The sequence below is a fragment of the Dendronephthya gigantea genome, unplaced genomic scaffold (assembly GCF_004324835.1).
Source record: "Dendronephthya gigantea isolate DGI-Jeju-01 unplaced genomic scaffold, DenGig_1.0 000006F, whole genome shotgun sequence".
Taxonomy (NCBI): Eukaryota; Metazoa; Cnidaria; class Anthozoa; order Malacalcyonacea; family Nephtheidae; genus Dendronephthya; species Dendronephthya gigantea.
In genome coordinates, this window is record NW_021163016.1 from 2,932,890 (window position 1) to 2,957,339 (window position 24,450).

Genomic DNA, 24,450 nt, shown 5'->3' on the forward strand with positions numbered 1-24,450 from the left:
TTTAACTCTTTAATCATCGCTCTTGGCGTCTTTAATCACAGCACTTAAATGCAATATAGCAATACTGCTAAAAGTGCCCAAGTTCTTTCAGTTGAAGTTGTTGAACTAGTGGTGAATGAGATCTCATATCACGGCGACCTTATAAGGCTAATATACCACATTGTGTGATATTTTAACAAACAGAATAATTCCTTTTTGAGTTGCGTTATCAGAGCTTTGGTTCCCTTTCAATTAATTGTCGATTTTTGAGATAAAGTTCATAAGTATTATATTAATATAGATGATCTAACCAAAACCGCGTACTATAGTGAGAGAATTTCATGCATGACTGACTTCACGATATATTGCTCTTGACAAAATGACAAAGTTAGCAAGTGAGAGTTTGTTTGAGAGTTTCATCAACCCTTATGTCCTGGTCAAACGAGCTAGGATGACAGTTGATGAGAGTTAGCAAGTGAGAGTTTGTGAACAGACTCTATATAGCTCTTTCTAACACATGACTCTTGACCCATATGCTGCCGATTACTTCAACTGTGTCTTCAGTATTTCTAGTTATTTTTTAAATCGCTTATTTTTTTCTGATCCAGGTAGTGTTGTTGATCGCTCTGGGATCTGTGGGATATTTCTTTAACGAAATGGGGAGTGACACACCAAGAAAGGACAAGATTAAGTTTTTCCTGATCGTGGTCATTACGGCCTGGGTACTAGTCATGGCATTCTGGTTAAACTTTGTCAGCGGTCTGCATGAGAAAATGAGCGCAATTAATTGGGCATTGGTGGTGAGTCTGAGATCTACCCAAGTAGCAATCTACATATATTCTACAACCGGCCCCTTGGTTGGGACTGAGTGTTGCCAACTCGCATATAATAAACATATAATACCTTTCCCCATTAGGACACAGTGGTTTTTGCAGTATGGGCAATTCTGTTGCTGGTTTCCTCCGCATTCCTGGCAGACACCATCGTATATTACAAAGACAAGTATTATTGTAGGCTTCTGGACACAGCTAACACAAAACAGCAATGCGAACAGCTCATTGTCGGAGTGGTAAGTAATAATACAAGATTGCCATTAAGATTACCATTCAATGTGTTGCTTTTTAGAGTTCAGAACTGGTATGGTGACAACTTACATATGTTCTCTACGTCTCTTAGTGCGTGTATATTGTTTACCAGTTTCATTGTAATAAAACAATGATTGCCAATTCTATACTAAAATATCTTCTCTTTTCAAAGGTCTGGTGAATGTGAAGTATGGAGCTTACCTAAAGCCTATCTGTTCACACGAGCGTCGTTTTCGAGCGTTTTCAGAATCGTTTTCGTCTGTTTTATTGTTTTTATGCCCTGCCCAAACGATCCAAGGAAGAATATGCCTAATATGTTAAATTACCTTCAACTTCTATTGTAAATTGACGGTATTTGAAACCGTTTGGGGATGAAAACGAAAGTGAAAACGCTCGAAAACGTTACAGTGTGCACATAGCCTTATTCTGCATTATAAGACTGATATAATTAATACATTTGCATTGCTGTAGATCTGTGGTTTCATAGCGATGGTGCTGTTCATCGTAGACTCTATAATTCATTTTCTATATCGCCACGTTCACGTAACCACCAGAAGCGCAAGATCCACGAGATCAACTACCACAACAACAACTATTACCGTTGGTTGAAAATCAGGTAGAAATACTTCAGTAAAGTTGGATGAAGTGATGCCCTTACAAACGTTTATAATATGTGTTTTCTATGAACTACCGGAAGAAACGGAAGACTAATTTCGTTAAGATTTAGGTATATATATCTGTGTCGCCGGTAGAATTAGACAAGCTATGTAGAATATATGCATGTGCTTTATATGAACTAGAAACAGCAGCATTATCTCCATTAAAGAGTTTAAAACTTAGAAGAGCATTTTATTGAATTTTGTCTAAAATCAGTTTTATACATTTTATAAGGACTATATAGCGTACAATCTTGCCTGGCGAGATGTTGACAGCTCCTAGAGTTTTCCAGATTGTTCGTCTTTGCCCAAAAACAGCATGTAGAATGCTACTGTGATATTTGAAGAGAGCTTTTGGACAAGAATTAAGTGGTCTTTTAGCAATCAGTCTCAGTGACCATAAACCTCTCATATCACGAGAGCGTTTTTCTCTTCCCCGCCCAGTTTAAATAATTTTCAGAAAAATGCTGAGAAAGTTGCGATGGTTGCCCGGACCGACCAGCCGTCTCTGAGAGGTGGGCACGACTTTGATAAAACACTGACAACGCCGTTTCTAGGCAGTTACAACTAGGATGCAAATTCTGAAGAGGCAATCTTATATAATAGCACGGCGCCTTGTGAATTAGTGTGGCTCTTTAACCGATATTAACCAAGTTCTTGTGCACTTCTAGTCTACCAGCTTTGATCACAGCAATTAACTCTCAGTTGTAACAACACTTGACATTCGATTGTCCTAAGAGGCATGAGATCCCTAGCTTAAGATCACTCTACTGAAATTCTCGTTCTAGTTTGACGGAATCGGTGATTCCTGACAAAATTTTTTACTCTTCGAAAATCTCACCTGTCAAATGTCATCCTCCAGACTCATTTGACAACAACAAAAACCCAGTATCTTTCTGTTTGTCTTAATAGCACGGGAAATACCATGTACATTATATACTGTGGTCGCGTTTCATTGGCACGGCACGACCAAAATGGGTACCCGCACCCAATTTTATTAGTGTTCAGGCTATAAAAAAAGAAAGGGCGAGCATGCAGGGAAGAAATTATCACGGGTACCCATTTTAGCCGTGACGTGCCAATGATTTGAATGCAGTGTAAACGAAGCTTGTATATTCCTTCGTAACATTTCACGGTAATAATAGAATACACTGTGAAATATCAATCAGTTAACGTAACCAAAAGTGGCCGCAGAATCAATATCAGCTCTGAATGCAAAGCGTGTGGGAAAATACCAAACTAGAACAGTCGTTTACCATGTTAGGTGAATTTGTAAATTTTCCCATGTTAATTGAGTCGGAAGTACAACTGTGTTTCCTTGAATGGCCAACCGTTGCCTCTGACGGGATTCTCCTGACGTGCATTACAACTTATTGCCACGGGAATTCGACGCTGCAAATATCGTTGAAGTAGAAGACGAAAGTGTGAGCAGCTGTGTAATCTGGAGAAATATACAGCATAAAATCGTGGTTCATCGTTAAATAAGCGTGTAAGTTTTGCGATTGTATTTATTTGTCTATTTTTGCCTAGGGGTGACCTAACTATTCTTGACATACAGTTTATCGAAGGGTACTTGTATGTACAATATAGTCTTTATTGTCTTTAACTTTTTACATAAGCTGTCTGATTTACTTGAACTATAGTTTTTCGCGAGATATACTGCGTTAGAAATACTGCTCGGATGAGGCGTTTTCACGTGAACTAACGTCTCGAACATTTGGCAGGAAAGGAAAAACTCGAGCGATCCTTTCGGATGATAGATCTCTGATCGCTTTAGGGCGTATCGCGCAATACATGAGTCCCAGGGGGGAGAAGTCTTAAAACCTAAAGTGGGGGGGGGCATTTTGTCCACTCTTTGAATTATACAGCGAACGCAATACTGTCTTGCTTCTAAATGAAAGACAACCTTAGTTTTGTGCCATGCGCGAGGGTGCGTGAGGGTATGGCATGAAACGAATGAATTACAAATTAAACTAACCAGTCGGGCAGGGCATTCTATGAGTACGTTGACGAGGAATTAAGGTTACGATACTAATAAATACAATACAGTTTGATAAAAGAAATTTAAAAGCCTAGCAAAACCATTGTCTTCGTTTTAGTTCAACATGGGTGAAGTTGGTAAAGGTTTTGAATATGTGAAATCGGCAGCAGGTCTTTTGAAATTGGCTGAACTGGTGAGCTATATATTTCTGAAACCTCAGTTTAAAGAGAACTGATCATCTCTGTGTTAGACTGAGTAGTAGTATTACTCGTATACTTGTAAATGAATGAATTCAGAAGACGTGACACAGATTTTGATTATAACCAAATGCTGTAAGGCGTGCGTTTATGTCAGTCACAAATGATAATTTAACATTTCTTTCTGATCTTCTGTGAAGGCAATTTTAGTGATCGCTGCTGGTATCGTTGGCTACTTCTTCAAGGAGGCAGGAGACCATGATTATGACAAGAAAGATCGTATTCAGTTTTTCCTCGCGGCTGTAGGAATAGCGGCCATAGTCGTCGTTGTTTTCTTTACGATCTTTCTCACTGGACTTCACAAAAAAGTCAACATCGTTTGGACGAAAACGGTAATGAAACCGTAATTTATTGCTCTGGACAGACTGGACTCAGCTGTCATACAATGACGTTCTGCAGAGATATAAAATATACAAAGTTAAATGCCAACGACTTCTCCAGTGAAGGCAAATCTCCTTCTCAAAGCCTTGATTTGATGCCAAGTTATTTGAAGAAGCGCCAAGCAGTTTCCCGGCCAGTTACTTTTGAAGTTAGGGTTTCTTTCTGAAATATACTGAGAATATTCTTTCTTTTTTTTCAGGCAACGGGCGTGTTCGTTCTGATGGGAATTCTTCTTCTCGTGGCTTCATCAATGTTGGCAGAGGCGTACAAGTCGTACAAAGATGATAAACATTGTGATATATGGGAAACATTCGACTTTAATTTCCAGTGTAAACAGCTCATGATAGGTTTGGTAAGTTGAACAATTCTCATCTCAACAGGTAACACATTATCAATCTTTGAGTGAGGGCGGATGAACTTCAGAGACTCCTGAGGTCGTAGAACTTGTCCTATTGGTCCAAATGACTTGCAGCTTACTATTGTCTTCATATGCATTATAAAGATCAGCCGAGTCCATATTAGAGACGGAAAACTCGTCTTAGACGGGAAACTCATCGAAGACGGGAAACTTGTCAAGAGAAAATAAACAAAATGACTATCGTAATAATTTTTATTATTACCCGACCCTTTATCCATTCCTATTCATATTTAGACGGGGTTTTACCATCAACCTTCCGTCTAAGATGAGTTTCCCGTCTCTAATGTGAATTCGGCTATTATCGGTTTTCGAATCAATCCTTTGATGGTTTTTTTTTCCTGTGTAGGTCTTTGGTTTCATTGCCGCTGTTATCTTTGTCATCGATGCAGTTATCCACTTCACGATGTGATTCCCGTGTGTAGACATTTCTTCATGCATGATATCAACGATTACCTTACGGCTTACGTTATATAACACCTTTTTATAAGGTGTCCTTCGGTGAAATACCATTTCACACGGTGATATTCATGGTATTTCACTACATTATATAACAAACTGTTCGTAAAAAAGATATTTTCATATAGTTGTTACAAAGTTGTTACATTTTTACGCGCGTGCCCTGGACCACAGTGAACCGGCGAGTATGCACGTGTGTTTTGTTGTCAAAATTGTTTGAAAATAAATGTTGACGACAAAAAATTTAATTCTGAGCGTTCATCGCAATGAAATGCAGTGTTGCAAGCGAAGCAATTTTTATCACACAACTCAAGAGTTCTATCTAAATCGTACGCCAAAACAATTTTATTTTATTTCACCGACAAATTTCAGACAGGGAGAGAAGAAATGGCTTCCGATGACCGACATCACCTGAATTCAAAACTGACTAGTATGTGATCATTCGTCGAAATTAGCATGTGGGGGATTTTAGTAAACCGATTTACTACAAATTCCAACGAATCATCTGCCTCAAATTCGTTGCAAGAGAAGATGCTTTCTGGCAGATCAATGGCAAGAGTTCTATCTCAGTCAATGGTTCGTTTTGGAGTGAGCTACTGAAAGCAGAAATCTCCAACAAGAAAAACAACCACCAACCCTCTGGTTTCTGCCGTCAACTCCGCCAATGCAAGCGGATGACATCATGACAAGACTGAAACAAAAGAATCCAGCGAAGCATTGGCCACAGTTCAAAGTTCATCAAAGGGTTCCACACTCGAGTTCGATACGTTTTCTTAACGCGAAGTGCCAAACTATTTCGACATCATTTCAGAATTCATAATTTTCGTATGACTGAATGTAGAATAGCATAATCAGTGAATCTTTTTGTAAATCTCGGAGACGTTTTCATGACGTGATATTTAGCGACATGCTGCGACTTTTAATCATTTAATGACCTGACATGATACGAGGTGATCAAGCATGCATTCAATAGCTGACTAAAATACATTCAACCGTTTTGTTAGAAAAAAAGGCAAGAAAACATAGTCAGATGAATTCTTTCGTAAAATTCCTCGATTTCTGCGTCAACACAATGTTAACACCCTTAAAGACAAAGTTTCCAATGTAGCTACGACTGTATACTTTCACAGAGTTCGTCAAATCATACCACACATGCAATTATGGACTATAATTTGTTTCGACTTCCGTGATAACAAATTATAAAAACATTCGCAATTATATCATGCAGCAGTCATTTTTCAAAAGGCAATTGTGGTGGGAATTTAAAGAGACTGATATTTTGAGAAGATCAGAAAGTAAGTAAAAACTTATGTAAACTGAAAAGTATTCGGTACCTATCTTTGGGCTTAGTTTTAGATTTTAATCATGGTAATGTACCGCACATTTGGAAATGCGCCACAGATTTAGTTTTCAAATGAAACACCAAAGCATCTTACGAGTGACGTACGCGTGGGGTATATATATGTAATGCGCATGAAATAATTCGTTTTCCAGTGAATTAACATGGATGAAGCAGACGACCAAGAGTCGCCGGACCATCTACACGATGTGATTAGTTGTATACGATTTGTATCCTGGAATATGTATTCGAGTAAATGCGTGTAAAGATGTCACATTTTAAACTACGTCATAAACTGATGAACAGAAAGAGTGGCGTCATAACTCATAAAAATTTTTTATAATCGCACCGTGTAGATCGGCCTCAATAGATACTATATCGTTCTCAAACCAAACCCAATAGACGCAAACTTGTGCGATATGACCGTCAATCACAATCTCAGGCAATGAGATTATATGGACTATTCTCGAATGGAAACAATAATTATTTAATGTGATGATACATGCACTAACTCCACACTATAGCAAAGCCAAGGTTGATGAAGAGAGGGTTCCATTCAAAGGTTCCCAACTCCGAAGCATTCTTACTAAAGTTTTTTCTCTATCGCAGCATCAATATGGTTGAAACTCCTCGAGGCTTTGAAAATGGAAAATCTTCCTCGGATTTTTTCAAGATGGCTGAAATGGTGAGATGAATTTAGGTTTTCAAACAGCCTTTTTGAGCAAGAATAATATAACTTGGCAAATTCTTCGAATAACAACCTATCAATTTTGTCCTTAATCCACAATAAACCTGCATGGACCCATGCAGGTGTCTCGCACTATTACAAAAATAAATTAATCAGAAATTCTATCACCAACACCGGATCTTCAAGACAAAGATTGGAACTGCTTTGCATCACTCTCACATGCATCAAAATGATTTGTTTCCTAGTTAACTCTGATGATTGCTGCTGGTAGCGTGGGTCACTTCATGACTGCTCATCCCTCACTTGACAATGAAAACAAAGTGAAGATGTATCTTTGGTTTGTCATGATAGCCATCCTCGTTGCGGTCCTTTCCTACCTCATATTTCTCGTCGTGAACTCTACATCCGTCAACCACGCTTTTGGACCGACAAAAAAGGTAACAAGACAGTTTCCCGATAGATTTTGACCCTTCGGCCGATGAGAAGAGGATGTTAACAATGGCTATGCCGAAACTAATTTTGCATCAACTTTTTTTACAGGCATCGATTGTGTTTGCGATTATGGCAGGTCTTCTTCTGGTTGGTTCCGCATTGTTGGCGAATTTTTCTAGCAAGCAAAGTGGGTTCTGTTTTGTTTTAATATGTATAACAGCGCGCATCCGTGAGTCGTCTCATTGAGGCCTTTGATTTTTCTCTCTTATCCAGGTTTTTGGTTACTTTTCTTTCTTCATGTTTGCCATAGATGCATTCTACCACTTAAAGTTGTCAAGTACAGACCCACCACGGACCAAATGAACAATTATATATGCCTCACCGCGTATAAATATGAAAGTAACCGAGTTGTTCCTTTCCAAATGCAACACAACAGCATCACGAGATACAGTCATACTAATGATCGTATAAAATACTTAGATTGTGTCTAATATTTAAGATGATCCCATCAACCAAATGAAAAATACATTATCTATAAGACTTCAAACGCAGAAACGCTGATGTTACGCTTAAGTTTGATTGGTTCGTTCCTTCTGCGGAGCCAATCAAACTTAGCAATGCATCAGGGTTTCAGCTTTGACGTTTTTACATGAGAAAGGTCTATTCCGTTCCCGCGCACGAATTGCATGCACTAGTTCTTGCGACTATTGCATATATATAATATATCCTGTAATATAACCATGCTAAGAACTGTATAAATTACTTATTTTTGTGTATAGTGTTAAATATAGCAAAGTTAAGAAAATAAAAATACAATAAAACATTTTTTAAAGCCTTAGCTCCTTAACATTAGGTTCGGCACATGAAAAGTTGGACCTGTTTCTGACATCTAAATTTTCCTGTGCCCCGTAACTTAATGAGCTAAAGTCTTTGTTTAAGTTCATTTGCATTCGATTCGGCACATAAAAGTTCCACGTCTGAGACGGGCCCTAGACGTCTGAAACGTGCCGAAAAAAATATTTTCAACTTCAAGGATCAACTTTGACATCTGCTTTGACAAGAATCGATGCCCGGGTTCTTATTGACGCTATGAACCACGGTCATATTTTTGTGCATAACAGCAGTAGGTCATGCACCTGCGTGGTCGGATATATATATTGACTAATCCCTCCACTAATTCCACTTCACGATCTCAGCCTGCTTTAAGCCGAGAAACTTGATATAAAGAATAGATCGGTAGTACTACACCAAAGAAGGCAGAAATAAGAGGTGAGTCTCTAGTTTCAGCAATACGTTTTTCCCATTGCTTTTGAGAAGAACAGTATGGCTTAAATAAAGATTTGACGCGAGGCAATATTGCTACTCTGAATCTAGACACACTAAACTATACCATCTTACTGCATCATCGGTAAGTATATTATAATGGTATAGAATATATTTTTTTCATCAGGAACAAGTGTATTTTTCTTATGAAAACTCGAACATTGTAAGTGTTGCTTTTAGCGCGATTGGGTCATTTGGTTATCGCTCGTTGCTGTATCATTGCGCTCCTATGTTAACCATGGCGTTGAAACCACTGAATAATTTTTTCTGCCTTAAACTAAATCAATTTGAACAAAGCTATAGTTTGTGTTGTTTGTGTGTGTAATAATGTCAACAAAAAGAGTTGTTTAACAATTCAGAAGAAAGAAATGCGGATTTTCAAAAGAAAGTACTTTGAAGATATCGAGTTGTTAATTAACATAAAATCCGGCACAAAAAAAGAAGCTTCTGTGACACTTGGTATATAATGGGGACTTGCGAGACTATACGAAAAGCGCTTTTCTTTGTGACCGGATATTCACGAGAGCGAACAAGATAAACATTTCAAATTGCCAAATACGCCCAGTTCTTGTACGTCGTCAACAGTCGGCTATGTATTGTCTGTCCGTGCTTGGCCGGTCACAAAAACGTCTGCAAAATAACAAAGAACTCATCCATCATGCAGTGATGACTATCGACTGTCAGTGACATTAATGTTGAATCCCTGTTGTAAGTCAATGTAAAAATAAACAAATATTTACTTCGCAAAACTATGCCTGAAATGTGCTCACGCGCTATTTGTTTTTCCCACGCAGATTAACGTTATGGCTGGTATTAACGACGGGGCGAAATACATAAAGTCTGTTCCAAGCGCATTGAAAATATTGGAGATTGTAAGCACGCCTTTTTTAGTATATCGAACACTAGTTACCAACATTGTCATAATATATTAGGATCAGCACATATCAACCTAGGGCCGGTTGTTCAAAGCTATAGGTAGCCTAGGTTAGCGTTAACCCTGGGTTAAATTTTACTCAGCTGTTTTGGTTTATATGGTTCAGGGGTCGGTTGTATCAAACCCGTTTAGCTCAAACGGTGGATAAGTCAAAATTAAATAACACTCTTACATCTCTCTTGAATGAGTCAACTTGAATATTATGCACTGAATATGTAGTTGTAAACAGTATCTTTGTATTAAGGTTAAAAACATTTATTTCGCTTGTTGAATAAAACGAGCCTTGCTTTCTATTTTGAACTTATCCACCGTTTAAGCTAAACGGGCTTGATACAACCGGCCCCTGCACTGCTGCTCGTTTCAATACTTTGGCTTTGCAAAACAAGACTTCTTAAAACCTTTCTTACCTACAGGTACTTCTGTTAGTCTCTATCGGATTTGTGGGATATTTCTGGGACAATTGGCCGGGGAGAGACAGAGAAGACGGAGACTCGGACTTCATCAAAGTGCTCAAAAAAGACACGGATGAGTTCACCAAAACCGACTACATTAAAATCTTTCTGGGTTCAACAGTAGTAGCAGGAATAGTTGCGCTTCTATTTTTTCTAATTTTTGTTGCTGGCATACACAAGAAAATCAAATTTCTGAACTGGGGCAAGACGGTGAGTTGACAAGTAAAGTGACAGGTCACTTCAATCCTGGATTAAAATTGTTTGTACGTTTTTTCTTTCATGTTTATGCACATAAATCAGGATCATATCTTTCATATTACATGCAGGCTGCTGTTTTTTTCTTTCTTACCGCCGTCTTGATGCTGGTAGCTTCAGGATTGTTGGCAAATACCTTGAAATACTACAAAGATCACAAAGTTTGCGACGTATTGGAGCTTTTCGACTTAGATAGTCAATGCAAACAGCTCACAGGAGGAGTGGTGCGTTGTCTTAATCAACTTTACTTTTACGCGCGCAGAACATAATCGAAGCACAATTTTAAGTTTGTACTTAATATATTGGGGCTATTTCTGGGGATTGGAATGACAATTGGAGATTGCCTACCATTTCCTACGTAAGAAAAACCGAATGTAATCCTTCTAAACTAACTAGATCAGGTTCCTTTACGTATTCAGGAGAATGAAAGATTAAAAATTGCGAAAAATCTTCTACGCCTACGGTTCTCTGGCAAGAATCGAACCACGCCCCTAAGAAACCGGAGCAGTGTCCCCATCGCGCCCCAGTGCAGCAAGTTCGAAATTATGATTTTCGTTTTTTTGTAATTCTTTGCACTCATTACTTCATTTAGGTATGCGGTTTCATTGCTGGAGCTGTGTTTCTCGTCGACAGCATAGTTCATTTCAAACTGTGACGCATGTTATCATCATTATGTACCATATCAATAATTTATGGTGAATAAAAAAAACTTCATGATGCATTTTCACCGTCTGCTGTGTTTACCCGAGCTATCGTCGTTTCCCACTTTCGTTGCCTGAGATTCGCATAGCGAAATCCACGAAAAAATATACGTTCGTTCACGAGATAGAAACGAATAAAGCCGGCGAAATCTTCAAAAAATCTTCAAAGAATCTTCAAAAAACGTCGCCATTTAGCAAAAAGATTCAAACGGAAATCGTGGCATTTCGTCGCTTAAAAGAAATCTCTTTTAATTTGTACCTCTTAACCTCTCCTTGGCGACAAATCTTCCTCCAATCGAATCTAAAAGAAATTAAAAATGAATGATTTCTTCAAATATGTCATTGTCTTTTTCACTGAGAGCTATGATGAAGACTAAAGGTATTGTGATTTTTGTCCTAATTGATTTGAAAATCACTCTTGTATAATCTTCAAAAACTACACGAATTTTGTTCCTGAAATCGAAGCAAAAATTGCAAGGTGAACAGGGGGCTTAAAAGGCTCCTTTCTCTAAAAATGGTCTTAACAGAATTGCTGTATGGCGAAGATAGGTCAATAATACTAGATATTACCAGTGTCCTCTCATGCACACTGGCGTGTCCGACATCAAGTTTACCTTCAAAACAAAACATGGCACTTCATGGAATCATCAACGAGGTTCCAAACAGAGCGATCCAACTGTCAGAGGCAAAGAAAGAAATTGCTTAGACTAAATATAATAGCCTATGAAATCTGTTATAGAAATTATGTGGCGAGATATATCATTGAAAAAACGGATAGAGCAGACTTAAACACAGTGTGTCGAACTTCACTTCTTGATACACATATATAATGCACTATTTGTATATATATATATATATAAAGATGTTGTAAGGTACATTTAGAATTGTAAATATCTTTCGCTATTGTCTTGTCCTGATAATAACGACTCTCAAGGGTTCATCGGGGTAGAGAAGGATTTACGGAGACTATTTGGTACAATCAAGCGAGTCTTGAAGTTTTATTATTACCGCTTTCAGAAGATAAATTTTTGGGCGTGAAGGATTGACCACATGGTTGGTATGGCACAGACCACTTGTATCTAAGAGCTACAATACAATTGTGATCGTTGCAAGCTGAAATAAAAACAACAGAGCAATGTGTTCAGACATTTACTGCACATACAACTTAGACAGTCGCCATAGAGAGTGCTCACCATTTTACGGTAAGGCGGCTGAGTTCTATCGCTGTATTCAAGCAAGAATTTTATCCATGTTGCTAACATCTCCCTTAATGGACCCTCGTTTGAATCGATCCTAATTTTCTGGAGTTGTTTTTTTACACACTTCGCCCTCTTAGAAGGTTGCAAGTACGAATGTGATTTCGACAGCGACGTACATGAATGACACTCTTATCACTCTGTATGCCATTGCGTTTTTTATTGTCCTTGCACCTCCTTCACAAGATGGCGGAAGACAACATGAACTTGTCTGTTAAATCAAGGGTAGGTTCCTTTAATAAAGGGGTTTTGGATACTCATTTTTCAATGGATTATGCTAGCAATCTTTCCCTTTACGTTACTTACGATCAAATCTATAAACACGGTTATCTAGTGCACTTAAAATGCCGTCTCTCTGGACACGTCTTCTCCAATCGCGGATCACCTGCAAGATTCATCAAGTGTCAGAAAATGTCGTCTTGTTTACGATATTGGGGCTAAATATAACTTCCCAGACCACAAAATTGTAGTGGGGGTGAAATCAGGGCCTTCTCTCTAACACAAGTATGCCTTTTTCATCGTGATCTTGAAACTCATGTACAAGTATACGCTCGCAACCATGTGTGGAATAAATTGATTTGAAAACAATCTTTTGCAGCCAACACTTCCCAGTTATAGTTATACTATAACTATAGTTATACTTCCCAGTTATGGTTACGATTTCTGCACTTGCCTGAATTATTGGCTTTGTGGCAACTCTAGTTAAAGGCTAATGGTCGAGTTTAGCGCATGCGCTGAGTGGGTGTGAGCCGTTAAATGTTTGGGCCAAAATCTACGCCAGGAAGAGGCTATCTCCCTTCTTCAAACACACAGCATAATTATTATATTTGTAAACATGAACGCGTATGACAAGACTTTCAGCGATGAATAATTATGATAATTAAGTGGAAACTACCCTGGTATTACGTACATATAAAAAGTCTCAGCAAAACTCCTTGACTATTTCCCCCTTAACATTTTCTTACCATCGAAAACATCCTCACCGAAGAAAATTGCTCCTAAATCATTTCAGGAATTTGTGTCCCAAAGGATATCCAAAAAACATTGCAAAAGAACAATATAATGACGACGCAATGCTTTCAAACGTGTTCAGGGATTCCGAAGTAGAAATTCTTATTCCCGTGCACAGTATGATACACTACTCATCTGCATGGCCTGTGTCTCTAGTAAGTAAATCAAGTTAGACTACAAACTCTCTAAATGAATAAAAGGTTAACCTCTCTAGGGCTTACAGGTTGAGTTTACGCCAGTTTCAAGTCTGCATTCTCTCGGTAATAAACGGATGAGTCAAGGCTTGATTGACAACCAGACGTTTGGACGGATCCAGCATGAGGAGCTTGTCGATAAGATCTTTGAACTGGGTCACCTTTCGCTTGAGGTCGTCTTGAGTTTTGTGCGAGTCTACCAAAGACTCCGTGAGCTCCTTTGTGGCATTCACCGTCGACATTACCGTCACTTTTTCCTGAGAGAATAAACAAAAATAAAACGCAGAATATTTTATCAATAATCGAGAGCGAAGTGGATTATGTTCCTCCGGATTTGGAACTGGCAAAAAGGTTGAAAACGTGAGAAAATTCATCAGCATCCTTCAACTTACTCGTTGGGTTACTTTATCGACTTCCGCGAAGAGGAAATTACAATTTTCATCGAAATGTTGGTTCTTGAACATTCCCTTTCGTATCATCTTGTTCGGCATCTTCCCCTTGGCTTCCATCATCAGTTTTAACATTTCATTATTCGATTTTCCCGGGAACGTGATCTTTCCTGTGTACAGCTCGAAGATTGTACAACCCACGCTCCAAAGGTCGATGGCGTAGTCGTATGTGTTGCCAATGACTGCAGAGAAAACAAGAAGAAATTTTTTTTAACCAGAGAAAAGGTGAACTAGTAATGGTTACTGCGACTGAACTATAAGCAAACTGGAAGGCTAACTCGTTGTCAGCGATTGACACGTGATACTCACTGATCTCTGGAGCTCTGTAGAACCTGCTGACCAGATACGGTGTAATATCGTTATCACACACAAGCGATGCTGAACCAAAATCACACAACTTTACGACCAATTTGTTGGAGCTCACCTTTAGAAGAAAGAATATTTGTCATCACAATTTGCAGGAACGAGTCTCTACTGGGAAGAGGGGAGAGGCCAGGGTTGCTCTCCCTCTACCCAGAAAAAAGGGGTGTAAGGAAAGGTGGGGAGATCTTTCAAACGAGGGTTTTCTTGTTGTGGTTTTCATCCAGTCTATAAAACCACCCCATCAAACTATTTCACTGTTCTGCTCTGCTCTATCTCTAGAGTACATCACACTCACCAAAATATTATCTGGTTTGATGTCAGCATGAAGAATACCAGATTTCTTCATCAACTTCAACGCTAGAAACAATTGCTGCGAATATGAACGAACAGCCTTGATGTGAAGGCCAACATTTTGTCCGTATTTCTTCAACACTTCGCGCAAGTTGAGACTGAAAAACAAACAAAGGTTTGTATAATCAACCAATCCGGGTTGAAAACGTGGCTCGCTGTCGCTGATCTCATAATAGTACACTGGATAGAGCTATCAAAATCGAACTCAGGAAATGACTTAAAGCGTACCTCATAGGTTCAAATACGAGGCAAAGATGTTTCTTGTGAAAGAAATGTCGAAACAAACGAATGCAGTGGTATTTGTCATCAGGATCCGCATCGTTTAGTTTCTTCAGAATTTCCAACTCTTTCAGACCACTTTTATGCCTTAAAAGGGAAAGGATATACAAATTTAGGCATGGAACTATTGATATGAACTATTCTAATCATCTCCTGCTAATCTTTTACATCCTGTCAATGTCATTTGTTAGGCTATATCAAAGCTCAGGACTCGTGACTGGGAAGGTGCTGCCATTTCGTAGAATGATACTTACATCATTTCATTATTTCGAATAATTTTAATTGCAACATCCTGTTTGCCACGTGCTTGATCACGTCCTCTCACGACATTACTGAAGACACCCTGACCAGTATAACCGTAGATCTCGTAACGCTTGTCAAGTAGTTCGCCAATACGGACACCTACAATAAATAGATGGTGAGGTAAGCTTTGTGGAAGAATTATACACATTAATAGAGACAATTTAAGTTCATCGATCGAGCACTAAAAGTGAACTGGGTGAAGTTCTATAGAGCTCGATAACTTCCACAGAGGAATGTTCCACCATTATAAGAAAATCAGAACTCCAATACAACCCAAGATATTCAGGATGACAAGAAACGGACACGATGATATTACTCACGATAATAGCCTTCTGCATCGTCCCAATTATCCGTTAAACTTGGGTCCTCGTTCTCTTTCACAGTTAACTTTGACACTTCTGGAGCCTGAAAATAGAATTTCACATACTGATAGAAATATATAATAAAATCCCTCAAGTCATTTACTACCAACTCTCTGCAACTATCGTCCGCTTGCAAACTCTCGCCAGTAATTACCTTATATTCATCGGCGAACATGTCAGATTCTTCGACTTTCTCCTCAATCTTTGGCGCTTCTTTCTCCGTCGCATCTTTCTGAACATGAATCACTTCATCTTTCACACTCAGCTCACTGGCCGTGGGAGAACTGACCGCAGAAACAACTGGAGAGTCGGAGTATTCGCGATGTTTGTACTTCTGTAGGATAGCGAGACGTTGTTGTCGTCGTTTTTCAATAATTTCATCTTCGTCTTCATCATCTTCTTTCAACTCAAAATTGTACATATCATGGCTGAAAACAAAAATAAGCTTTATAAGCTCTATATACAAGAGATATGCAAACCACGACAGCTTATTGTAGGATACTATCTACACTGAACCACCACGTTTGAGATATCTTTCTCCGGTAGTTCCGACACAAACCACGACAGTTTATCGTAGAATACGACCTACACTGGACCACCACGTTTGAGATATCTTTCTCAGGTAGTTCAGACACAAACCACGACAGCTTATTGTAGAATACCACCTACACTGAAGATTTGAAATATCTTTTCTAGGTAGTTCAGACACAAACCACAACACCTTATTAAACTATCCTAATGTACTTTTACCAGACAACTCTACCAATATATTTTAAACTGTTGTTATTGTGTTAACCTTCAGTATCACTGTATCCTTACAGACTACTTGCCCGAATTATTCCCTAAAAAGTTTCATAAAACAAAAATTGAAATAAACCTACTCTGAGTCCTCCTTCTTTTCCTCGTCTTTCTTCGACTTGTCGCTCTTCGAACGATGAGGCGACCGGCTTCTCCTGGAATGATGCCGTCTGTCACGTGACCTTTCGTCACGTGACCTTTCCTCACGCGACCTTCTGTCACGTGAGCTACTGCGACGTCGTTTTCCCGAACCGTCCTTCGATCTGTCGTGAGGCGAACGATTGCGTCCGCTTAACCGCTGTTCCCGTCTGGGGGATTTGCTTTTTAGCCTCGGAGATCTCTTCTTTCTCGAAGGGGATCTGCTCTTACGCTGGCTGCTTCTCTGGTCTTGTGGACTCCTGCTTCTCTTCTGAATGGAGCTCTGATCTCTTTTATTTGGAGAGCTACTTCTAGTCTTGTTAGGCCTTTCCTTGCTGCGAGAAGATGCTCTTCTCTGAGATGGGGTAGTTTTAGACACAGAATTCTCCTCTTTTGATTGAGAGAGATCTCTTTTGTTACGACTGCCTTCAAAATTTGATGGAGAAGTTTTTCGTTTTGAAGGAGAGGAATCTCTTTTTGATCTAGTTTCATCCATTTTGGAAGATGTATCTTTCCTTGGAGATGATGTATTTCTCTTTGAAGGAGTTCCATCTCTCTTATTTGGTGATCTTTCTCTCTTCTCAGAGGTTACAAGAGAGCGATTGCTGGGTGACTTGCTTCGTTTCCTTGTGCTCTCATCCGATCGTTGTTTTGAAGAAGATTTATCATGATTCCTACCTTGTGATGAATGAGCTTCCCTTGAACTGTCACGCTTGTCTCTATTAGAACTTCTATGCTTTGTGTCCTTGTTGTTGCTACCCTCTGACTTCAAGATATCCTTTGAAGGTGATTCTTTTTGTCTTTTAGTGGCCTCGTCATCTGCCTTTGGAGAGCTGCTTTGTCTCTTTCTTGCCTCACCATGTTTCTTGGAAATCCTTGAATCAGAATTCTTGGAATCATTCTCGACTTTCTCATTCCTTCCTTCCTTATTATCACCTCCTCTTGGCATCATTCTATCTGAGATCACTTTCTCTGAATTTCCATCAAAATGTTCTCTCTTCGAAGACCTTTCTTTTCCTTCATGAGAATTGTCCGACTTATTTTCCTTTTGATAACCAGACTTTCTACTTTTCTCTCTAACCTTGGGCTCCTCAGATGGGCTCTGATGTCTTTTAGACCTCTTAACTTCACCTAAAAACTCTTGATTAATTGATGACAGTATCACATCATCTTCGTACTTCCTCTTTTTATCAGAAATTTTATAATCTTTTTCTAATTTGCTATCATTTTTAACTGTTTTATTTTCAGAAATTTTTGCATCGTCAAACCCATTCTTTTCTTCAGCCGCCAACTGGGATTCCAAGAACTTCCTTCTTTTCTCTAAATCTTCCAAAGCAGCATCGATCACATTATTTCCTTGTGAATTGTCAGCCGTGAGTTCCTTTTTTGATTTTCTCTTGTCTGTTTTTTTCCCGCTATTCTCGGCCAAGTCAATGTCATCTTTTGTCGATTTTTTCTTGTGTTTGTGCTTAGTCTTGTGCTTTTTCTTTGCCTTGTGTTTCTTCCCATCGTGTTTGGCCGCTCCGTCAATGTCCAAATGATCACTACAAACATACAATCATACTCATACAACAAAGTTCAAAATCCACTGATATTCTAATCATTTTTGTAGAATAAAAGTCATAAAACGTCTAAAATTCGCTTCTCTTCGCGCCTGAAATCTCATTAAAAATGTACTTTAGTATTTATGTACATAAAACACAACAAAATCGCTCAATTTGATATTACTTTACGAGTTATAAATCATAGAAAACTTTCCATATCGTAATTTTACTCTCTGATACTGTTAAATACGAAATAAAACGTGCCTTTTACCGATAAACATGACTCATCACTTGACTAGGCACAAAGAATATCGAAAAAATAAATCAACATATCACCGCATTTTACCAGTCGAAAACGATAAAAAACACGATAGAATTTAGCACAACCGGTGCAGGTATTAATCTACCTGATAATAAAATAATTCATAGCAATAAAACTTCATACCTTTCGTCAGAATTGTCATTTTCAATGGTCGTTACATTTTTCACTTGAGCATCATGAACGGCCATCTTTACGATTCTCGTTTTCGACACTGAACTCATAGGTTACTGGACTCTCGGGATTGTACAATTGCCGAAATTTGCTCAAATGCCAAATGATAATAAAAAAATAAATAAATTTTATAAAAAATAAAATAAGATAATCCATAATATTATTCAGTCTGTAATTACTATTCTATTCGCCTTTAGGTAGCTACTAAAATGTCATATATCTATGAGGAAATAGACTCGTTACTCTCGTAGTGGTAAAATGTCGTTGAAACAATATCTTCATATAAAAACAAATTAAAATACAACTAGAGTCTAGAGGTGACTTATTTGGAATGCTTTCTTTGTGGAAAATGTTTAAATTTTAAAATGCACGTTGAAAACTAAATAAAATTTATTAATTTATTAAAAATCATTTCTTTTTACACAAAAGTTACGAGTATTGCTTGGGGTACCTATGGCATAAAATTTTGAAACATTTGGGACAATTTTCGCGGGAACAACTCCCAAGTCCCAAGTCCCAAGTCCTAAGTCCCAAGTCCCAAGGGGATACCGTATTGGAGCATTTGGACGGACATTCTTGGAAATATTTGTGAAAATTCCTGAAACCTTTCTGAGATTCCATCGCTATGCCTCCCAAACGTAAAACGGATGACGGTAAGTTGTTATTTGGCGATCTTTATATGGTTGGTTTTATTTGTTTGATTGTGTTTATATAATTTCACTGGTATTGCCCCTGGTTGCATCTGTAGTTTTCTGTACATAGTACATAATATACTTCCTTTGATTTATACCAGCCGATATGGCTACCAGCTAGCGAGTTGCTATGCTAGTGAATCGCATCTCTACACTTAAAAATTCTGTCAAATAAGACTGCATTTCATTTCAGTCCAAACTGACCCATTTTGAACATAGTAAAAATAAGTACCTTGAATTCTTGATATCATGCACTTCATCCATTGAACACAAAATCCAGTCACACGTACAACACCAGGCTGAAATATTCATTGCTGTTAGATTTTCATTTGAATAATCAAATCTTAAATTAAGATGCAAATGCTGTTGGCAACAAGAAGATAAAGAAAGAAAATGGTGGGAAAGTTTCCTCAAAAGAATGGGAATTTGGTTACGGCAAGAATAAATGGAAACCGTATGATCCAACCCAGAACAGAGAGCTGTCTGAAGCTTTTAGTTCTGCTGGAAAAACTCATGATATAAAAATGCCACGGGCAGAGTTTTCAGTCATATTTGATCGAATGGTACAGCGAAACAAGAAGACAGGATGGGAGGTTCCAGTGAGATGTAAACTCAGTGATCCAACAGAGGATGAAAAATGTATGAGAGTTTGTTGTTGGTGTCAAATGTGGCAATTAACATACATGTATTGCACACCTGTATGAAGTTACTAACACCATTCTCAATGTAATGCTTTTTTCCAGTCATATGGCAGTGGAAAACTGGCACAAATGTATGGACCAATTTTTCAGCTGGTGCATGTCGGAATCTTGATGCAGCTGTGCAACTTGAAGTGAAAACAGCATCATTTGAAGATGACAAGAACCAGTATAGTGTGAACATGGTTACAAAGGAATTGGTTAATAATACAAGCAAAGAAAAAGGCACTGCAAGACATATCACTAAAGAAGAAGCTGGTTAGTGTGCACAGTTTTGATTAGTGATTTTTTTAAGATGCATGCCTCTATTAGTACTGCAGTTTGTGTGTTATTTGAACTATTCTGATCAATTTGCAACAGAACAAGAAGCAAAGACTCAAGCTGCAACACCAGCACCTCCAAAGGCAAAGACGGAAACAAAGAAATCAAAATCATCTAAAGCAAAGGCCACTGCCACTGTTAATGGAGACAAGAAAGAAGCTATCAAATCTGTTGTTTTCAAAGGAAAGTCGCCGGTTGATGATGCTTGTCCTATTAAGAACCAGGTGTGTTTATCTTCAATAGATATTTATCACAAATTGTTTATCTCATCATTCTTTACAAACCAAATAATGAAAACACAATAAAAATATTCCCAAGGTTGAAGTTTTTTGTGAAGGAGATTTAATTTGGGATGCAATGTTAAATCAGGTATGTGGCTTTTGTACTTCCAGGATAGAGGTGAGGTTTGTTTAGTGTGTCTATCAACTTATCATTTTGCTGTACGTTATATTTAAAATGATGCATCATTTCATTTCCTACATCCTATATTGTGTAGACTAATCTGAAAAACAACAACAACAAGTATTATTTACTACAATTGTTGAAAGACACTTCAACAAACCGATACCATGTTTGGTTCAGATGGGGTCAGAGGTATTAAATCAGATTTTTACCACACTTCACTGCAAGAAGTTGTGATTTCTAAAAGAAGGATATCTCTCTGTGTGTCTTTATAGTTGGCTTTGCTGGGCAGAACAGTCTGTTTTCATATGGTGGAGACCTTGAGGAAGCGAAAGATGTTTTCATGAAAAAGTGGGTAACTTTAGGACAAAGAATTTTGGTGCAAGAAAACTACATTCAAATCATTTCACACAGCCCATGTCTAAATTGATCTATTTTCGACCATTGTGGATAACATGCTCATTTTCTTTTTTTGCAGGTTTAGTGACAAAACAAAAAACCACTGGGAAGAGAAAGATTGTTTTGAAAAAGTTCCAGGCAAATACGACCTCATTATCGTTGATTACAATGCTGAGGTGAGCTGAGCTGATGTATCTTGTAGTTGTATTTGAAAAACTAAGAATTAATGTCGTGATATGTGAATTATAGTTTTTGTTTTGTTTTGTTTCAGGATAAAGAAGAAACTGATGCTCCTCCTCCTGGTCCTGCCAAACCTAAAGTCGAAAGCAAACTTGACACGCGTTTGCAGGTATATTGGACATTGTTAGTTAAGCATGCTCGCTGAGACGTGCAGTCGAGTATTGTGGCTGTGGTTATTGAGCGTTGGCGTAAAGGGCTCATTGCTTCCAGTAATAAGACAAGACTTATTCAATTTTTCATGTTGAAAGGCGCTCATCGAACTGATATGTAACATCAAAAATATGGAAGAAGCCGTCAAGGAAATGAAATACGACACAAATAAAGCTCCTTTGGGTTGGTTATTTCTAATTTACTCTATAGCAATTTGAGTGACGGTGTTTACTAATGAACGATAAAGCATAAACATATATATGGTACACGTTTTCACTTTCTTTTTCATGCCAGAACGGTTTCAAACAGAGTTACAAAAGAGTTCATATTTTGCATTGTCCATCTAAGATTACGTTTTTGTACGCTGCAGGAAAGTTGACAAAGGATCAGATAAAAGCTGGATACGAAGCATTGAAAATGATCGATCAGTGCATTGCAAGAAATGATTTTGGATCAAAACTAACTGCAGCATGTGATGCATTTTATACCAGAATTCCACATTGCTTTGGGTAGGTCTGGTGCGTTGGCTATATAGCTTGGTTAAACTGATCATCCTTTAGGACGCATTTCCAGCTAGACTGGTTCATGTAATTTAGAAGAAAACATCTTTATTTACAACAGAATGCGCCAACCGCCGCTCATTCGCACGAAAGATGAAGTAAAGTTAAAAATTGATCTTCTTGAGGTAGATGGCATCAAAAATACTTTAATTTTTTTCTCAACTTGTTTTCGATTACCATTGATAACGATTAGTTCAGGCTTTAAAAGTCTAAGCAATGCTATTCATTGATCTGCAGACTTTAGGCGATATTGAAATTGCTATGAAAGTTCTTAAGGAAGAGCTGGATGAGAATCCTATCGATAGTCACTACAAGGCTCTGAAATGCGGTCTGGATCCTATCGATAATACCAGCGATGACTTCAAGGTGATAAATATCTCTCAACTTTTTGCTGTCAATTTGACAAGAATCTCAGAGCAAAAATGCAGAAAATGGTCACCCAAACAGTCTCTAAACGATTTTTTTCGACCATACCAGTGACTCCATTTCAGTTTCCAGTTATCTTCTTCCAGTTCAAACCTTTCTCTTTCAGTTAAAAGAGTTAGAAAACTGGATGAAAATTGGAACTATACATGCAATGAATGTGAATGACAATTATGACATTGTTGTTGAGGTGTTTCTATCTCTTTCTTAGATGATAGAGACCTATGTGAAAAACACACACGCGAAGACGCACAGCCACTATTCCATGACCGTCGAAGATGTTTTCGAGATCGACCATCCATCTAATGAAAAATTTGTTGATCATGGCAATAGGTGGGTTATTTTTCACCCTGAATTGAGTTTAAATGTAGATAATAAGACACAGCGTTCGAGCTTTAGGTCTTCGCTCGAAATATCTGAGAAAACTTATTGTCTTTTTTTCATATTGTCTTTTCATTTTGTTGTCTTTAGGAAACTACTCTGGCATGGATCGCGTCTTACAAATTGGGTTGGTATCTTGACTCAAGGACTAAGAATTGCTCCACCAGAAGCGCCAGTCACTGGCTATATGGTAGGACACAGAGTATAATACCATTACAATACTACGATATTTGTCTTCAATCAATCAATCTGATCTTTAGTTTGGGAAGGGAGTTTACTTTGCCGACATGTGTTCAAAAAGTGCAAATTATTGTTACACAAACCGAAGACAGAACACGGGACTCCTTGTCTTAAGTGAAGTGAGTCTTAAAGACGTATATTAATCATCCGTTTTACCGTTTAAGTATATCATGCGTGGTAGTCTATCGACCATTCAATAATTTTCTTTCCTCAATGTTGTGATTTGCCATCGTGTAGGTTTCATTGGGTAAAACCAACGACTTGCTCAGTGCTGACTATGACGCAGCCAAGCTCCCGAAAGGATGCCAGAGTGTTAAAGGATGTGGAAGCACAGCTCCTGATCCGAAAGACGACTTTGAAATGTAAACAACTCATATAATCATTGCATGTATACGATATATCAACTCGATAGCAACTTTCAATGGGAAAAGCATCAACTTTGCATGACATTGAGTCTCGATAAAGAATCTGCACTACCACAAATCTTCTTTAAATTAATATACTCGTGTTCAGAGCGAGAAATGATGACATTAACAGATATATAGTGATATGCTCTTTTTCTCCCAGGGATGATGGAACAGTAGTACCACTAGGGGAAGGGATTGAGACGAATGTGAATAATCCTAACGGTTACACACTCAATTACAATGGTAGGTATTTGTCCGATGAGGCAAATTCCTCATATAATGCTTATTAGCGATACTTGCGTTTAACAATTTTATATTTTTTTATTTTCAGAGTTTATCGTGTACGACACAAAACAGGTATTATTATACAGGCTTCGACCTCATATTAGTAAATCTCAGTCACAACCTAAGATTATTGCTTTCGCTATTTTCAGATCAAATTGAGATACCTTGTCAAATGCAAGTTCAACTATAAGTGAAGGTCAAGACAACACCATTAAAAAGGACGAAAGAACATCTTAGTTTGAGTGATAGCTGAATTATATAATAAATCGTTTATAGCAAATAGTTTTGTTAAGATTGGGACACATATCTTCGTTAATTGTAAATTACACTCATGTGAAAAACGTGAAAGAGAAAATATATTTTGTATGTTGTAA

At 38.1% G+C, this 24,450-nt stretch overlaps 5 protein-coding genes across 9 annotated transcripts; 4 read left to right on the plus strand and 1 right to left on the minus strand.

Annotated features, from left to right (window-relative positions):
- Positions 1–3,105: 3,105 nt before the first annotated feature.
- On the plus strand, positions 3,106–5,454 carry LOC114516834. Its single transcript, XM_028536420.1, has 5 exons — positions 3,106–3,209; positions 3,820–3,894; positions 4,099–4,290; positions 4,539–4,691; positions 5,104–5,454. The coding sequence occupies exons 2-5, from the start codon at positions 3,826–3,828 to the stop codon at positions 5,164–5,166; spliced, it is 477 nt and encodes a 158-aa protein (XP_028392221.1). The 5' UTR covers positions 3,106–3,209; positions 3,820–3,825; the 3' UTR covers positions 5,167–5,454.
- Positions 5,455–6,469: 1,015 nt separating this feature from the next.
- Positions 6,470–8,673, plus strand: LOC114516530. Of its 2 annotated transcripts, XM_028536050.1 has the most exons (5): positions 6,470–6,508; positions 7,162–7,237; positions 7,486–7,677; positions 7,781–7,859; positions 7,946–8,673. In XM_028536050.1, the coding sequence occupies exons 2-5, from the start codon at positions 7,169–7,171 to the stop codon at positions 8,161–8,163; spliced, it is 558 nt and encodes a 185-aa protein (XP_028391851.1). In that variant the 5' UTR covers positions 6,470–6,508; positions 7,162–7,168; the 3' UTR covers positions 8,164–8,673. The 2 variants fall into 2 exon arrangements, with proteins under 2 accessions (XP_028391851.1, XP_028391850.1); XM_028536049.1 differs by lacking the exon at positions 6,470–6,508 and having other exon boundaries at positions 6,900–7,237.
- A 70-nt stretch (positions 8,674–8,743) lies between these two features.
- On the plus strand, positions 8,744–11,319 carry LOC114516531. Of its 2 annotated transcripts, none has more exons than XM_028536052.1 (5): positions 8,744–8,941; positions 9,790–9,867; positions 10,343–10,591; positions 10,708–10,860; positions 11,229–11,319. In XM_028536052.1, the coding sequence occupies exons 2-5, from the start codon at positions 9,799–9,801 to the stop codon at positions 11,289–11,291; spliced, it is 534 nt and encodes a 177-aa protein (XP_028391853.1). In that variant the 5' UTR covers positions 8,744–8,941; positions 9,790–9,798; the 3' UTR covers positions 11,292–11,319. The 2 variants fall into 2 exon arrangements, with proteins under 2 accessions (XP_028391853.1, XP_028391852.1); XM_028536051.1 differs by lacking the exon at positions 8,744–8,941 and adding an exon at positions 9,578–9,703.
- A 29-nt stretch (positions 11,320–11,348) lies between these two features.
- Positions 11,349–18,909, minus strand: LOC114516529 (serine/threonine-protein kinase PRP4 homolog). Of its 3 annotated transcripts, none has more exons than XR_003686309.1 (14): positions 18,831–18,909; positions 16,787–18,385; positions 16,060–16,333; positions 15,864–15,948; positions 15,495–15,642; positions 15,190–15,327; positions 14,906–15,059; positions 14,557–14,671; positions 14,191–14,429; positions 13,826–14,055; positions 12,900–12,978; positions 12,346–12,450; positions 11,952–12,013; positions 11,349–11,638 (listed from the first exon to the last, which is right to left on the minus strand). XR_003686309.1 is itself a non-coding variant. In XM_028536048.1 (10 exons), exons 1-10 carry the CDS (start codon positions 18,893–18,895, stop codon positions 13,846–13,848), a joined length of 3,027 nt encoding a protein of 1,008 aa, XP_028391849.1. In that variant the 5' UTR covers positions 18,896–18,909; the 3' UTR covers positions 13,038–13,845. The 3 variants fall into 3 exon arrangements, 1 of the variants encoding a protein (XP_028391849.1); XR_003686308.1 differs by having other exon boundaries at positions 13,504–14,055; XM_028536048.1 differs by lacking the exons at positions 11,349–11,638; positions 11,952–12,013; positions 12,346–12,450; positions 12,900–12,978 and having other exon boundaries at positions 13,038–14,055.
- A 489-nt stretch (positions 18,910–19,398) lies between these two features.
- Positions 19,399–24,422, plus strand: LOC114516669 (poly [ADP-ribose] polymerase 2-like). The gene is made up of 20 exons (XM_028536203.1): positions 19,399–19,531; positions 19,925–20,209; positions 20,314–20,526; positions 20,629–20,813; positions 20,908–20,958; positions 21,086–21,180; positions 21,265–21,342; positions 21,470–21,566; positions 21,662–21,739; positions 21,879–21,963; positions 22,151–22,289; positions 22,402–22,465; positions 22,578–22,706; positions 22,975–23,096; positions 23,235–23,334; positions 23,405–23,503; positions 23,622–23,746; positions 23,952–24,034; positions 24,123–24,148; positions 24,226–24,422. Exons 1-20 carry the CDS (start codon positions 19,504–19,506, stop codon positions 24,268–24,270), a joined length of 2,127 nt encoding a protein of 708 aa, XP_028392004.1. The 5' UTR covers positions 19,399–19,503; the 3' UTR covers positions 24,271–24,422.
- Positions 24,423–24,450: the final 28 nt, after the last annotated feature.